The following is a 16,247-nucleotide window of genomic DNA, read 5'->3' on the forward strand; positions in this document are numbered from 1 at the left end:
AAAAATTGAATTCCCGTATAAATTAGTGCAAACTTACTTAGCATCGCCTGATGGTGAAACTACATGAAGAAGCTCCTGTGGAGTTGAGCCTGGATCCAATTCATAACAGCCCTTGGGAGCATCACGAGGTTCAAATCGGACGAGAAGTGTTCAAGTTAAAACTCTATAAAGCGTAGATCTAAAGCATATAGAGTTCCAAAGAATTCTTTTTGCATTTTATGTTTTTTATGAAAGGAAAAAAGGAAATCACTGAGAAAAACAACCATTAATCACATGCCCGATTTTTAGAGGTAAGGGAGTTGTCCCGTTTTTCAGTCCATGAAGTGTTGCTTCATACGCAACAAGACTGCTAGACTTGAGCAGATCGTAAAAATAGTTCAAATTACCATTTCAACCAACCTTTATATACGCATTAACCCTACTATAATATGTCATATTATACAGAAACAACAAGATCAAAATGTAACATCCATTGATGCTATTCTTTTTGTTGCACTATGGAAGCTTGCCAGATTTGATAGCCTAGCGTGCAGTGAGAGTTTCATAGTCAAGAGGCATATTTGGATGAACACGAGAATGAAGGTTTGTCTTCGGCAGATCAGGGAAATCTTGATCAGGCTCTTCGTCTTCAAAGTGACGGTTTTTGAAAACAGCTCACTCTTAGGAGGCAATGGCCTTTCCACATACTGAATTTCCACATCATTTTCACCTTCGGAATCTGAACACAGTCCCTCAGAATCATCAAACTTTATCTCTGAGTGCACCTTCCGATCAGCACGACAGTTCCTTCTCCGTGTCTTCGTTGAGTCCAATCTGCAGGGTAGCCGTCTTTGTCATATTCTACATGGTTCTTTCCACTTAACCTTCTTCTGCTGTATGTTTTCCCTTCGTGATGATTTTGTTCATCAAAGGCATTTGCATCTTCTTTCAAGGAGGATCTACTCGAGTTGCTCATCGACTGTCTCTTCAGGGTATGAGTGAATTCATGAGTTGCTCATCGACTGTCTCTTTTGTGGAATTTGCTTCTTCATTAGCGAGTATACTCGCTCCAACTGCATCCTTTTCTAATATTGTCATGTGTTTGTTGGACCGTATGTTTAGTACTTTTTGCACATGTTGCAGATTTGAACATTGTCGAATCACAATTTTTGATTGCCCTGTGCTTGAGTAAATAACATTATCAAATGTAGTTTAATAATTTATCTCTCTCATGTGATACAGATATTAATCAAACTTAGGATAGTCTGAACTAGAAGAAACGTTCCACTGTCCATCATAGGGTTTCTTTATGGAGAACGGAGAACCAATAGAAACAGATCAGATGGAACATAATGATGGTCGCACACCATTGACAAACATCTCAAACACCGTTACTATAGGTAAAGGTTATTACACGCGTGTCGATTAACGTTTGAAATGTAGTATGTAGGGGAACACTAATACACAAGGTTATATTGTAGCTGATGAAACTGGATCAAAATCGCTTGGTCCAAATGTCGATGCTAAGGAACGTAAGAGGCTAAGGGAAAGGGAAAGATATGCCGCGATGACCGTTGAACAAAAAAATGAGAAAAGTAGAAAGCGTCGTGAAGTAAGCCAACGAAATAAAGGACCTCCTATACAGCCAGAGGTATATGATCATCTTGGTTCAGGTATATGATCATTGAAACAATTATTTTAATATATCCTCTTGTGGATTAGTGAATATCTATTAATCTTATTTTTGGTTTTCATTGTGTTTCATAGTTAGTCTTTCAGATGGCTGTAGCACAATTGATTTCACAAACTTCGCAACACAAGGTATTGCGGGTATACCAACCACAAATTTTTTCACCCATCCTTTTCTGCTAGGGAGATTTGTAGCCATGAAAAACATTTTGACACTGTTGATTTGGCAGTTCCAAATAATAACACTTCACCGACCGATAATTTTAACGAACGAGAAAGGCAAAGGCATAGAGAAAGACGTGCAAAAATGTCAGTAGACCAAAGGAACGAGTTGAATAAGAAGCGTCGTGAGGCGCGACAACAAAACAAGGGACAACATATGATGTCCACTGTGTTAGGAGGTGATGAAACAAGTCAAATTTAAATTAATGTTTCTGTGCACAAACCTACACTTAGAAAGTAACGTGTGCATTGTTTTTTAGATGGAAAGGAAAATGTAAATGTGAATCAAGATGATGATAGCGATTGGTTGCATAGGAATGAGACATTCAAGGCAGACGATGTTTTCACAACTAGAGACCTACTGACACCAGGTACATGACTGTTCACTCAACTAATTTTGCAAAACAGCTGATTTCAGGCCGTTTAACGTATACATGCCTTATTCCAGGCGGTGTGCATGAAACTGTTGGTAACACGCCTAACCATAATTTGGGAAGGGCTGCCTACTTTAGAGAGCGGTACAAAAACTTAACTCCAGCCGAGAGGGAGCTTAATCGTGAACGCCTTAGGTTGTATAATAATACACCAAAGCGGAAAGGGTCAAAGATAGAGTACATAAGTAAACGTAGAGCACTGTTGGCTGACACATTGAGTCAGGAGTCCATAGCCATGGAGTCCCCAACATATACCCCTGAGGTTGTACACCCTACAACAGATGCAATTGAACCTAATGGATCCGCTCTTACCCCCTGCGACTGGGTTATCCCTGATATCGCCAGTAGCCCGTTCCTACCAGCTTCAACACAGACCGAGGATGCCGATTCACTGCGTATGTCTACTAGACCACTAAGACGTAAACAACATGTGCCACATGGTGAAAGACAAGCTATCTTAGCCCGTCGAAACCGGCAATTTGAAGCATCCATTTCAAGGAACATGGCTACTGTGGCTGAGGATATCATTAGTGACGCCGAGGAAGGGGATGATTGGACACAACCCCATATGACTGAAAAGATCAACAACAATGGTAATTACTATCATTTTTATCCCCCCCTTTTATCCTGAATGCCTAGGTATTTTATGTGTCTTGTATTTTCACCCTCCAGTTGATGACGATGACGGTGTCGTATTTGAAGACGATGCTGATGAGAACGAGGGATACCTATTCGCTGGGCAATGTACTAATTTCAATCTTTTTATGATATGATACAAATGCTTATATAAATACATATATGTCTTACTCATTGTTTCCAACAAAATATCAGATGAGGATACCGATGAGGATATAGAGATCGATGGTAGTCACGATGAATCGAGTGCCATTGATGTTCCTGACCCGTACGACAAGGTGTATAGCAACATCCCTGAAGAAACCCATATGCTAAAGACTGTTCCCAACTGCGGTTATTGCACCGCGAAGAAGTTTGAGTATGAGACACCTGGTTTTTGTTGTCGTGGTGGGAAGGTTGAGCTAGCTCCACTGGAGACCCCTCCCCAACTCAAGAGGTTGTGGGATAGTGCAGACTCTGATGCTAGGCACTTTCGTGATAACATTAGGTTTTTTAATGGTCATTTCTCTTTCACTTCCCTATACTGTTGCCTCGATAGTATGACAACTAATGTAAGGGATTCTGGTATATACACGTTCCGAGCACAGGGCATGATGTATCACAATATCAAGTCATTTGGTAGGGATGGTGGGGCAGAGCATAAACACCTTGAGCTTTACTTTTATGATGATGATCCCACTCTCGAGCATCGGTACCGTAAGTGTCGCGAAGAGCATCAACAGAAAGACAAAGAGGTTATTCGACAGATAGTCGACATACTACGTGGAAACCCGTACTCCGAGCACCTTAGGACCATGGGTCACGTTGAGAACCTTGATGACTATCGTATCGCGTTGAACCTAGACCAGACGTTGAACCAGAAGACATATAACACACCTCTCACTTCGGAGGTGGCCGCTGTCTGGATCGAAGGGAGCGAAGGGCGAGGCCAGTTCAGCAAGAGTGTTATGCTCCATGGGAAGGACAGTTCAAGCCACTGCATCCGCTCATACCATGGATGCTACGATGCACTATCATATCCATTGTTCTTCCCTAGAGGCGAACTTGGCTGGCACGCAAATATCCCAAAGGTTGGAGTATCCATGGACGAAGTGGATGCATACCGTGCGACACATAGGGCAAGTAATGCAAATGATGAAGATGCGGGTTAGTTGTTTGTTTATATTTTGAAATATTTGCGCATTATTAACTATTTTTTCATCATCACTCACTTTATAATCCTTGCGTATGCAGAATCTCCTAGCCATTTATGTGTGTCTGTACGTGACTACTACTGCTACAAATTCCAGATTCGCCCCGGGGTATTCAATCCTATACTTCATGGAAAGCGGCTTTTTCAGCAGTTCGCGGTCGACACGTACATAAAGATTGAGAACTCTCGTTTAGATTACATACGCAAGAATCAGGATCGGTTAAGGGCAGACCTGTACCAGGGCTTGGTGGATAGCATGCTAGATGGAGATATTAGAGGAGAGAAGGTCGGCAAGCGAACTGTGCTGTCGACGTCGTTTATTGGCGGTCCTCGTGACATGAGACGTCGGTATATGGATGCTATGGCTCTGGTGCGGAAGTTTGGTAAACCAGACATATTTCTTACCATGACATGTAACCCTAACTGGGATGAGATAAGGAGGGAGCTTCTCCCTGGGCAGACACCGCAAGATCGTGCGGATCTTGTAGTGCGTGTCTTTCATGCGAAGCTACAAGAGTTAAAGCATCGGCTGACTAAACAGGATATTCTTGGTAAGGTCCGAGCCTACGTCTATGTCGTGGAGTTTCAGAAGCGGGGTTTGCCGCATGCCCATTTTCTACTTATAATGCAGAGGAAGTACAAGCTCACATGTCCTGAGCAGTACGACCTTTTGATCTCAGCCGAGATCCCAAGCAACAAGTACCCTGAACTACGAAAGATGGTTATCAAGCATATGATGCATGGCCCGTGTGGGTCGCTAAACCCAAACTGCCCATGCACTAAGGGTCGTAAATCGTGCAAGAATCATTACCCTCGGCCTTTCAGTGACACAACCTTGCAAGGGAAGGATTCGTACCCTATTTATAGACGTCGTGACGATGATCGTAAAGAAAAGGTCCGAGGGTGCGAACTGGACAATAGATGGGTTGTCCCTTATAACCCATACCTCCTTCGTCTCTTCAACTGCCACATCAATGTTGAGGCATGTGGGAGCATCAAGGCTGTTAAATATCTGTTCAAATACATATACAAAGGCCATGATCGTGCGTCTGTTGTTATGAGAGATGCGAGCAAGGCAGATGATGATGTTGATGAGATCAAGCAGTATAGAGATGCAAGGTGGGTGACTCCTCCGGAAGCCTTGTGGAGGATATACGGCTTTGAGCTTAGTCAGATATCTCCACCTGTTATGCAGCTTCAACTCCATCTTCCAAACATGCACATGGTGGCGTTTCACGAGCGGCAAATGGTCGAGCGAGTCGTCAACCGTCCAGGTGTTGATAGGTCGATGCTCACATCATATTTTGAGGCGAATAGGTTTAATAAGGAGGCTCGTGGCATCCTATATCGTGACTTCCCTGAGTGGTACACTTGGCAGAGTGGTAAGGGAAAAGTATGGCAACGGAGGAAACGAGATACAGGTGGACAAGTCGGTAGGATAGTCTCTGCTCATCCGGCTGAGGGGGAGCGCTACTATCTTCATGTTCTCCTAAACCACGTGACTGGCGCCGCCTCCTATGTGGATCTAAGGACAGTTGATGGTGTCACCCTACCGACTTTTCGTGAGGCAGCAGAGAGAAGGGGACTACTTGAGTCGGACAACACACTAGATGAGTGTCTCACTGAACGTGCTCTTTTCCAGATGCCATCGTCGCTGCGACGGCTTTTTGCCACAATACTGGTTTACTGTGAGCCAAGCGATGTGGCTGTACTCTGGCAGAAACACAAAGATTCTATGTCAGAGGACTATCAACACAAGAGTCAGAACAAAACTCATGTTGAGCAGATGGTATTGATTGACATTAGGAACATGCTGCAGTCAATGGGAAAGGACATAAAGACATTCCCTCTACCTCCTATGATCGACGCGTATGACGATGCTATTGGTACTGCTCGAGAGGTTTACGAGGAGGAAAGTATCCAACCGACAGTGGAAGATGTGGCTCTTAAAGACTCTCTTAACGAGGAACAGAGGGCCGCCTATGATAAGATTATGTCTGCCGTTGACACCGATCAGGGCGGATTATTCTTTGTGGATGGACCTGGTGGCACCGGGAAGACTTATCTATACAGAGTGCTGCTCGCGACGCTACGCAACCAGGGCAAGATTGCAGTGGCAACAGCTACATCTGGCGTTGCGGCTTCCATAATGCCTGGAGGAAGAACCGCCCATTCACGCTTCAAGATACCACTCACTATTGACGATGGCGCTGTATGTAGCTTCACGAAGCAGAGTGGAACAGCAGAGTTGCTACGAAAAGCATCTCTCATTATCTGGGATGAGGCTTCTATGACTAAGAGACAAGCCGTGGAGGCACTGGACAATAGCATGCGCGATATAATGGGTCGCCCCGCACTACCATTTGGTGGTAAAACCATTGTCTTCGGTGGAGATTTCAGACAGGTCTTGCCTGTTGTTCGTAAAGGGTCAAGGGCTCAAGTGGTCGCGTCTTCGCTACGAATGTCTTACCTATGGGAGTCCATGTCCCACTTAAAGCTTGTTAGCAACATGAGAGCAAAAAACGACCCTTGGTTTGCGGAGTTTTTGCTGCGCGTAGGCGGTGGAACTGAGGAAACAAATAGTGACGGCGACATTCGTCTTCCTGATGATGTGTGTGTGCCTTACAGTGGGAGTGACAACGATCTTGACAACCTAATAGACTTTGCTTTCCCAAATCTCAACGAAAATATGTCTGATTCCACCTACATCACTTCAAGGGCGATACTGTCAACACGGAACGACTGGGTTGATATGATAAATGTTAAGATGATTGATCGTTTTCAAGGGGAGCATATGGTGTATCATAGTTTCGATAGCGCCGTGGATGATCCCCACAACTACTACCCACCCGAGTTCCTAAACACATTGACGCCTAATGGGCTACCACCTCATGTTTTGAAGCTCAAGATTGGATGTCCTGTTATATTGCTCCGGAATATAGACCCTGCAAATGGACTTTGCAATGGCACCAGGCTGGTCGTTCGTGGCTTCCAAAGAAATAGCATTGACGCAGAGATTGTACTGGGTCAACACGTTGGAAAACGGATTTTCCTACCGCGTATACCGTTGTGTCCCTCCGATGAAGAGATGTTCCCTTTCCAGTTCAAAAGAAAGCAGTTTCCTGTACGGCTTAGCTTTGCAATGACGGTTAACAAAGCACAGGGTCAGACTATTCCCAATGTTGGTGTATACTTGCCTGAACCAGTGTTCTCTCATGGCCAACTATATGTTGCTCTATCTAGAGCGACGGCCCGATCGAACATAAAGATTCTTGTCATCCCAGCTGTCGATGGGAGGAAAAAGTCAAGGAAGGGTGTAAAGACAACCCCCACCGTATATTGTGGGACATATACCAAGAACATCGTCTACAAAGAGGTCCTAACAAATTAGACCCATGGTAAGAGTTGCATGTTCAGCTAACAAACTAATAGGATGATGTTTGTCTTATGTTTGATTGGTCTGGTGTATTATCGAGTCATGTTTGCATGCTACAATTGTTTTTATTAGAGACGCACATGTTTGTGTATTATTAGAGCATGCATACTATCTTAAAGTATTGTTGAGTTTTGGATCATTTGTGAAATTAGCAATAATAATTTTTATGCATCTAACAATTTGTTATGAATGTAGGTTTTTGTCCCGCGAGAATGGAATCTCTATTTGTAGGCTTGTCTCATAACAAGCCAAAAAAATCGGTGGCAACCGCAATAGTTCGAGAAGGTATTAAAATTTTCATAGTTCTGTATGGATCAATTTGTATTTTTTGTAATAACTAATTTTAGTTTTATCTCATGACTGGTTGCTCCTAGACTATATTTGCACGCAAGGTGATCTTGCTCTCATCGATTTTATCAAGGAAATCCCTTGTGAACCAAGGGTAGAAGTCGTTCTTATTGATGATGCCTTTGTTGAAAGGAAGTGGATGGAGTGTTTATTTCAGCCGAGCGCATATTTAGGTGACGAGGTAATGCATGCTTAGTTTTTATATTTGGCGACGTTGTTATGTATAAGTTTTTTTACTCATCCTGGTATTTTTAACCACAACTTACACACTTGCAGGTTATAGACTGTTACATAAATTTGATAAAAGCTCAAAAGCATCTAAAGTGCCGATCTGGAGGTCGCGTTCACATAGAAAATGCTTTCCAGTTCAATTTCCTGAAGCGAGATGGTGATCTTGAAATTAAAACAGAGGAGCTATATCCAATTAAAGACATGACACACATATGTAGCGCTGAACGAAGGGTGTTACTTTACCTAGACCATGACATGGTACATATGAGTTTGCAATCTGAACAGTTAGTGTTTATATGTATTTTATTCTTATGCAAGTATTTATAATTGTTTCGTAGGTGTTTATTCCGATAAACATCCGAGAGACGCATTGGTATCTTGCTGTGATCCATGCAAGAAATATGGAGATACAAGTGCTCGATTCACTTGGTACTTCACAAGACCGCAAAGACCTCACTGACTCTGTGAGTATGCACAAACTAAACAATTATGAATTCAATATTAACTTATCCCAATCTCTAATTTTATTTTACCATATATAAAGATTAAAGGACTGCAAAGACAAATAGATATGATATCTCAACGTAAGGAGTTAAAAGACCACAGGTGGCCAGACCTCCAAGTTGCTTCTTGGCCGCTCAGAGAAATAGACATGGGATATGCAAAGCAGACAGATAGGTACGTCCTAAAATCTTCTTTACCAATTTCTTCATTCATACTAATGTTTATGTTGGTATTAATGTATATTGTAGCTCTTCATGTGGCCTCTTTCTTTTGAACTATATCGAATATTGGACAGGGGATGAACTGTCTGACAGTTTTACCCAGGTATATTATTACTACTATGACATATATGGACATCTACAGTCGGTGTTACATATATAATGCTAAATAATTGTTTCTTATTTGTAGGATGACATGTCACACTTTAGGAAAAAAATGGCTGCTATATTACTATCTTCAGACCTGAATAAGAGAAGGGGGTGTCTGTTATACAAAAATGAAAAAGAAGTTGACTCTGGAAGCCCATCTGATGTTGAGATATTAGAAAACCCAACAGATTCTAATAAGAGGAAACTACTCCACGTGCTTGATGATAGCGAAGTAGTGTTTGAAGATGAGGAAGGCCCTATTACTCAAGCAGACTTGCAAAGGTGGTTTGTTGATGATTGGGATAAAAGAGCTCCTGTAAAAGTCTCTAACGATGGTTGCACCAATGACTTTTTAATGGTTGGTCTTTCCACAAAGGACATGCCAGTGACCAAAGCCGATTCAATAGATGTTTTATGTGATTATATCATGGCAATAGAAGACGATACGACACTAGAGTAAGTGCTCATTGATTTATTTATTTTATGTATATCGACTACTTAGATTCTTGATATAGAGTTTCGTCATGCTACATTACAGGAGAACATGGGTGCGAAGTTTCAATCCTTTTAAGATAGAAATATCTGTCAAAGACCTGCAAAACATATTAACGACAACTCAAGATATGATTCTAAGATGTTTTGATATGGCTGTTCGGCTGCTTGCCAATAAAGAGTCACGTAAACCGAAAGAAGAAATCATAAATAATAGAAAGCATTATATGGACATGCGTTTTTGGGTAAGTTTGTTTCCAATCATTAATGTATTAATATATAGTATCTACATCTAATCATCATGTGTACATTTATATATACTGTCTAGAGAATGGTTGGTTTTGGTAAACTTCCAAAGTACCATCAGGATCCTACAACAGAAGAGTTGGCCAAAACATTAGATTGTTGGCCATCAATGAATTATTATATCACGGGTTGTAGATATGTAAGTATGTGTTCATTTCGAATGTATTTATAAAGGACACTTCTGTTGTAGGATCCTAATGACTGATATTTTGCAGGTTCTCATGCCATGGAAATTCAATGGATGTCACGCCCTTTTCGTAATAGATCATGTTAAAAAGCATGTGACTTTTATCGATTTTACACCGACTCAAAATTGGTGTAAACACATGCCATACAAGAGGTTCGCGGAAGCGATTATCATGGCCTCAAAAAAATATAAGATTGCTTACAACAAGAAACGTTCTGGATGGGCGGAGGATATCTTTAAGTGGGAACATACAATTCAGACTGGTGTTCCAATTGACTTAAGAGGGTATTTTCTTCGTACCACCTTCTCAGCAGTTTAAATTTTTTCTATGATAATCATTGTATAAAACATAGTTGCCCAAATATTATTCTATAGGTTTAATACCAGCTACCTCGTTCTACAAGCTATGGCCATGTGGGGGAATGACAAACGACTAAAATTTGTTGGGGTGAGTGTAGTACGTTTGTTTTATGTTCAAAACTTACATTCTAGCTATCTCGTTCTACAATATAATATATTTTGTTATCTTATCTCTTTGTCTGTAGGATGCAAAGACTCTTCGAAGGAACTTTGTGATTGATCTTTTAAGTTATGAGGACAATTCGTGCCGATATGCCATCCCTGCAAACATACAACAAAGACTTGCCGATATCGCTAAAAAGGATTAGCTGATTAGTGAACAGTTGTCGACACATTTGTGAACACATTTGTCCAAAACATTACTTGAAGATGACTTTGTTAGTTCCTAAGTTCATATAATGTCGTAGATCTTGGTAGCCAATTTCATGTGTGTGTTAGTGCTGTATATTTGGACCTGTCATTTACATTTACATGGTGTGTGTTATTATTGCAAGTGCTCTATAGTATGCCTTTTGATCTATGTCAGGTTGCTCAACTTTATTCTGGTTTGGTGAAGGTTTGTTCCTTCAACTTAATGCATCAGTAATGGTTGCATTTTCTGGTAGATAGAACAATACCATTCTGTTCTCCATTCCAAATTTTCACATTATGTTGCCGCCATAATAGGTACCACATGATGTCACTGGTTGTATGATAACAACTAGAAAAAGAATGCCGGTAACAGCCAGTGAGCGGGCAATCATCATTTTAAATCCTATATTTTGACTAGAGAGCTATGCTGGTGAAGTAACTTTGTTTTTTTACTCGTGCAGGAGATATGCACAGCCGATACATTCCTCAGCAAGATTACTTCTCAGAGGGACTCTACACGTTCGATATTGGGCAGAATGACCTTGCTGGTGAGTTCTATTCAAGAACAGAGGACCAGGTCATCGTTTCCATTCCAACTATTTTGTTGGAATTTGAGAATGGTCTCAAGGTTTGTAAACGATATAGCACTTCTATCTATCCTTGCAGAGCTTCCTATGCCTCTTTCCCCAAAGCTGACTAATTGGTGTACAGGGATCCTACTCTGATGTAAATGTAATTCACTTAGTTCTCCAAGTTCAGAAATTTCATTCTTTCCATACTCTTCCTTCTATATGTTGTCTTGGTGTAAGGAGGTGCTTCACACCTGACCCATTTTCTCTGTTCCTTGATTTCAGAAACTGTATGACCAAGGTGCTAGCAAGTTCTGGATTCACAACACAGGCCCCCTCGGCTGCTTGCCTCAAAACATCGCCCTGTTCGGCAAAGACCCATCCCAACTGGACGAGCTCCACTGTGTGGCGAAGCACAATCGTGCCGCAAAGCTTTTCAACTTACAGCTGACTAACATTGCATGCTTTGTTTGCTGCAGACGGTTATCTCTAGCAGACGGCTGAGTAATTATTTATCTACTCTAGAGCATCACTCATCCGAGTTAAATGCCTCTGCTGACCTTTTAAACCACCACTTTAAAAGGTATACCAAAGTAACTCATAATCCAATGACCATCGTCTTTCAGAATGTATCCTGTTCTTGGTCTAGCAGCTCTGTTGCTGAGCTGAACATAGTTCTCAGATATATATCTTTGCAGCTACAAAAAGGGCTCTTTATTGCAATTGTAGGCGAGGTAACTATTCTGATTGTCACATTTTCGTTTTTGTACTAAGGTGTTCTTGGAAAGTTATGTGGTGGGGGTACACAATTTCGTTAATGGTTTGTTTGGTACAGATCTTTCATTTTCCCCATGTACGATCTTAAAATTTCAGTTAGGTACAGATCTTTGATTATTGCTTGTTCCAGCATTTGAGCAAGCATGCAAGACAATGTTTGAGCAAGTAGATGGTGCATTTCAAAAGGGAATGTCTGAGCAAATGTATGCTATTCAGCAGCAAGTTGAGGCTGCACATACTCCGTTAGCGCTAACTCTAAAAGTAAGTTCAAGCCCTATTTTTGATATACTTGTATGTTAAATAACAAGAACTTCAATTGATGGATGCTCATTTCTTTCCAGCCATCTGCTAAGTAATGATTTCTGTATTTTGTTTATTTCACTTACTCCCAGGAAACCATCAATTCGCGCAGATGGAGATGGGCACAACTGGGTACGTGAAGCTGCCTCCGATGAGGCCATGTCGGAGACGGCCGGCAGGGCTAAGGCCAATTTCAGGGTAAGCTTAACGAAGCTGGTCAACTATAGCCGCTAGCAAGACCATGCCGGTGGCAAGGTGGGCAGGTCAATGAGTTGCCCAGAGCGATAGAGAGCAGGTGAGCGCTGAATTTCCTAGGAAATCATCTCCGTATTATTTCCATTAATCCGCATTAACTATATCCAAAGCTATTTATTCTTATATTTCAATGAAGGGCCACATAATCATTCCACGTTTTGACACTGGGGTATGTCCATTGTTTCTACTATTTGTTGAAGTCTTAGGTACATTTGCGGTCAATTGTCCTTCCTAATTTTAGTGACATTACATTCTCTTTTAAACAATATCCTGAAAATTTCCCCATGTACGATCTTAAAATTTCAGTTAGGTACAGATCTTTGATTATTGCTTGTTCCAGCATTTGAGCAAGCATGCAAGACAATGTTTGAGCAAGTAGATGGTGCATTTCAAAAGGGAATGTCTGAGCAAATGTATGCTATTCAGCAGCAAGTTGAGGCTGCACATACTCCGTTAGCGCTAACTCTAAAAGTAAGTTCAAGCCCTATTTTTGATATACTTGTATGTTAAATAACAAGAACTTCAATTGATGGATGCTCATTTCTTTCCAGCCATCTGCTAAGTAATGATTTCTGTATTTTGTTTATTTCACTTACTCCCAGGAAACCATCAATTCGCGCAGATGGAGATGGGCACAACTGGGTACGTGAAGCTGCCTCCGATGAGGCCATGTCGGAGACGGCCGGCAGGGCTAAGGCCAATTTCAGGGTAAGCTTAACGAAGCTGGTCAACTATAGCCGCTAGCAAGACCATGCCGGTGGCAAGGTGGGCAGGTCAATGAGTTGCCCGGAGCGATAGAGAGCAGGTGAGCGCTGAATTTCCTAGGAAATCATCTCCGTATTATTTCCATTAATCCGCATTAACTATATCCAAAGCTATTTATTCTTATATTTCAATGAAGGGCCACATAATCATTCCACGTTTTGACACTGGGGTATGTCCATTGTTTCTACTATTTGTTGAAGTCTTAGGTACATTTGCGGTCAATTGTCCTTCCTAATTTTAGTGACATTACATTCTCTTTTAAACAATATCCTGAAAATTTGATTTCATACGTGAGGTGTTTTAACTATTGTAGCATTGATTTCCCCCAGTGCACCTGATAGGCTATCATCATTGGCCTTAGAGATATCTTCAATTGGATGTGAAGAAGGGCATGACCAAAACGGTAGCAAAGATAACCTAAATAAACAAATAAGCAATTATCAAGTCTTTCAGAGACCAAAGTTACCAGAACATTGAGCAAATCAATTTACCATAATATAGCCCAGTTCCAGTAGTAGAAAAGGGAATGTGTTATGGTATGACTATATTCCTGTAAATACAATGTGTTACTAATAATTGTTAATAATAACATTTTAATGCCACTGTTTTTAGTTATACATTTTACTTTACATACCTAGGCACAAACATGTTATTGATTCTTGTGTTTGTATGTTGACTTGAAGATAGAGTCAGCAATACATAGTGTCTCTGGGGGCGCTGTGATAAAAGGCCTGGAAGCAATGGCAGTCACTAGCCTGATGATGTTTGTTGAATCCTTGCAAGTAAACATTAAAGCTGCCATGAAGCTGGATGAAGGCTCATGTAGTCGATTAACAACACTTACAGAAACAGTAAGTGCATCTTGTTTTTTTTGCAATCTGGCATCTTTTCATCACTCATTATTTAATTTCAAAAAACATTCATGACAGTGCACTGCTGAATCTACTTGTTCTGACCTGCAGATTTTAGATGCTGTCATTAACAAGTCACTGCTGAATCTATTCGAGTTGCTGCACTTAGGAACTCAATCTTTGTTGAATAAGTCCTTGACTCTTTTGCTTCTCCCTATTGTTAATTAGCATACCAGGCAAAGTTATATTGAATTTCTTGGGGATCTCTTATTTAAGGTTAGTAATATATATGGTGTTCGTTTTTATAAAATTGTTGTGTACTAATATTTTGTTTAATATTTTGTATAAGTTTGACGAAGCATTTACAATGGCTCTTCAAAGGAGTGATGTTTCCATAGTATCGTGGCTGTGCTCCCAGGTATCTTCCTTCCACCAAATTGATCAGCTAAGATCGACCCTACTTTTCCATATTAGAACAATCTTGTTTTGGCTTTGTGATGCTTACATCCCCTTGTACAGGTTGATTTGCGGGCACTATGTGCAATGGTTCCAGTACCTCTTAACCAGGGGGTCTTTCTGGCCTTATTGCAGCAGCTAGCAATTGACATTCACAATGAGACATCACGGAAGGTTCAATGGATGACAGATGTTGCCATGGCAATCAACCCAGCAGACCAGATCATCGCGGTGCATGTGCCACCAATCTTTGAGCAAGTCTACAGCCAATTGGCCCACCAACGGACACTCCCCACGGCCGCATCAGATGGCACCAGTATCCGTGTGATCATGCATGTAATTAACTCGGTTCTGCTTAGCTAAGTATGTGTTTTGTTGCTTAAGAACATGTATGTACATACATAGAAGCTTGTCAATTGTGTGAACTTGAGTTGATCCATGTCTAACCTGAGTATATATATATTTTTTGTTGCTTGAGAACGAGTCATATATATTATAATTACAAGGGGAGTGCCCGTGCGTTGCAACGGAGACATATATAATACATAAGTTACCGTGATATTATATGTCCCCGTTGCAACGCACGGGCACCCACCTAGTTAGTCCATAAAAACAATGTACTAAGTCTAAAAACATACCTTTTGACAAGATTTTCACTTTGTCCACCACTTTGCATAGATTAGTATAAAAGCACTTGTGTTGGCACTCAATCAGCAAAATATTTAGAAATGGCCCAAGGGCACATTTCCCTTTCAATCTCCCCCTTTTTGGAGATTTATGCCAACACAACATAAAGCAACTAGAACAAGTACAATAACAATGCAAATGAACCCTCAAAATTGTTTTGATTCAATTTTGACATATATGGATCACTCTTTGCCACCACTTGGTTTGTTTTTGCAAATCAAACTCAAATTCCTATCTCTAAGTCAAATCCACTTGTAGAGACATAAAGAGAGGTAATCCAAAGAAATTGATCAAGAATCTCAAAAACTCCCCCTTTTTCCCATAATCAACACTTCTCCCCACAAGAGGCCAACTTTTGACAAAAGAGACAATAAAAGAGTTTTGACAAACCAAAAGCTCTAATCTACTGTTTTCAAAAATTTCTCAAGTGGTAGCTGATCCATCTATTGCTTTGGCCTTTATTTTCTCCCCCTTTGGCATCAAGCACCAAAACAGGATCAATCTTGGCCCTTTAACCCCATTGCCTCACCAAAATCTTCAAATAAGAATACAAAGGCAATAAGAGTAGATGAACTTGGAATAAATTACCCTCTCATCGGAGTGCAGTGGAAGTCTTTCATGGTCCAAGTCCACCTTTTCCCTTTCAAATCTCCTTTGAGACTAAAACAAGCAAACTCAAGCACACGGTTAGTCTCAAAGGGTCAAGTTGTAGCACAGCTCCCCCTAAATATGTGCATCACTTGCAAAAGGACTTGTGAGGTCCAGGGAGTGTTTGTACAACTTGAGCACCATACATAAGCAACAAATGCAGAAGGAACATGATCAAAGGCATAAACACATGTATGCTATAAA

General features: G+C 41.0%; 2 protein-coding genes across 6 annotated transcripts; both read left to right on the forward strand.

Moving 5' to 3' along the window:
- Positions 1–6,989: 6,989 nt before the first annotated feature.
- On the forward strand, positions 6,990–11,295 carry LOC103639396 (uncharacterized). 2 transcript variants are annotated; one of them, XR_002264914.2, is made up of 11 exons: positions 6,990–7,873; positions 7,963–8,117; positions 8,213–8,425; positions 8,506–8,631; positions 8,712–8,845; positions 8,920–8,995; positions 9,080–9,495; positions 9,578–9,776; positions 9,860–9,976; positions 10,053–10,472; positions 10,570–11,295. XR_002264914.2 is itself a non-coding variant. In XM_020544046.2 (10 exons), exons 1-10 carry the CDS (start codon positions 7,774–7,776, stop codon positions 10,341–10,343), a joined length of 1,827 nt encoding a protein of 608 aa, XP_020399635.1. In that variant the 5' UTR covers positions 6,990–7,773; the 3' UTR covers positions 10,344–11,295. The 2 variants fall into 2 exon arrangements, 1 of the variants encoding a protein (XP_020399635.1); XM_020544046.2 differs by having other exon boundaries at positions 10,053–11,295.
- A 1,371-nt stretch (positions 11,296–12,666) lies between these two features.
- On the forward strand, positions 12,667–15,094 carry LOC103639399 (varicose-related protein). 4 transcript variants are annotated; one of them, XR_004852818.1, is made up of 6 exons: positions 12,667–13,107; positions 13,239–13,441; positions 14,085–14,252; positions 14,364–14,528; positions 14,602–14,670; positions 14,772–15,094. XR_004852818.1 is itself a non-coding variant. In XM_035962713.1 (2 exons), exons 1-2 carry the CDS (start codon positions 14,620–14,622, stop codon positions 15,069–15,071), a joined length of 351 nt encoding a protein of 116 aa, XP_035818606.1. In that variant the 5' UTR covers positions 14,594–14,619; the 3' UTR covers positions 15,072–15,094. The 4 variants fall into 4 exon arrangements, 1 of the variants encoding a protein (XP_035818606.1); XR_004852819.1 differs by having other exon boundaries at positions 12,667–12,842; positions 12,943–13,441; XR_004852817.1 differs by having other exon boundaries at positions 12,667–13,441.
- Positions 15,095–16,247: the final 1,153 nt, after the last annotated feature.

Source organism: Zea mays, chromosome 9, assembly GCF_902167145.1.
Source record: "Zea mays cultivar B73 chromosome 9, Zm-B73-REFERENCE-NAM-5.0, whole genome shotgun sequence".
Taxonomy (NCBI): Eukaryota; Viridiplantae; Streptophyta; class Magnoliopsida; order Poales; family Poaceae; genus Zea; species Zea mays.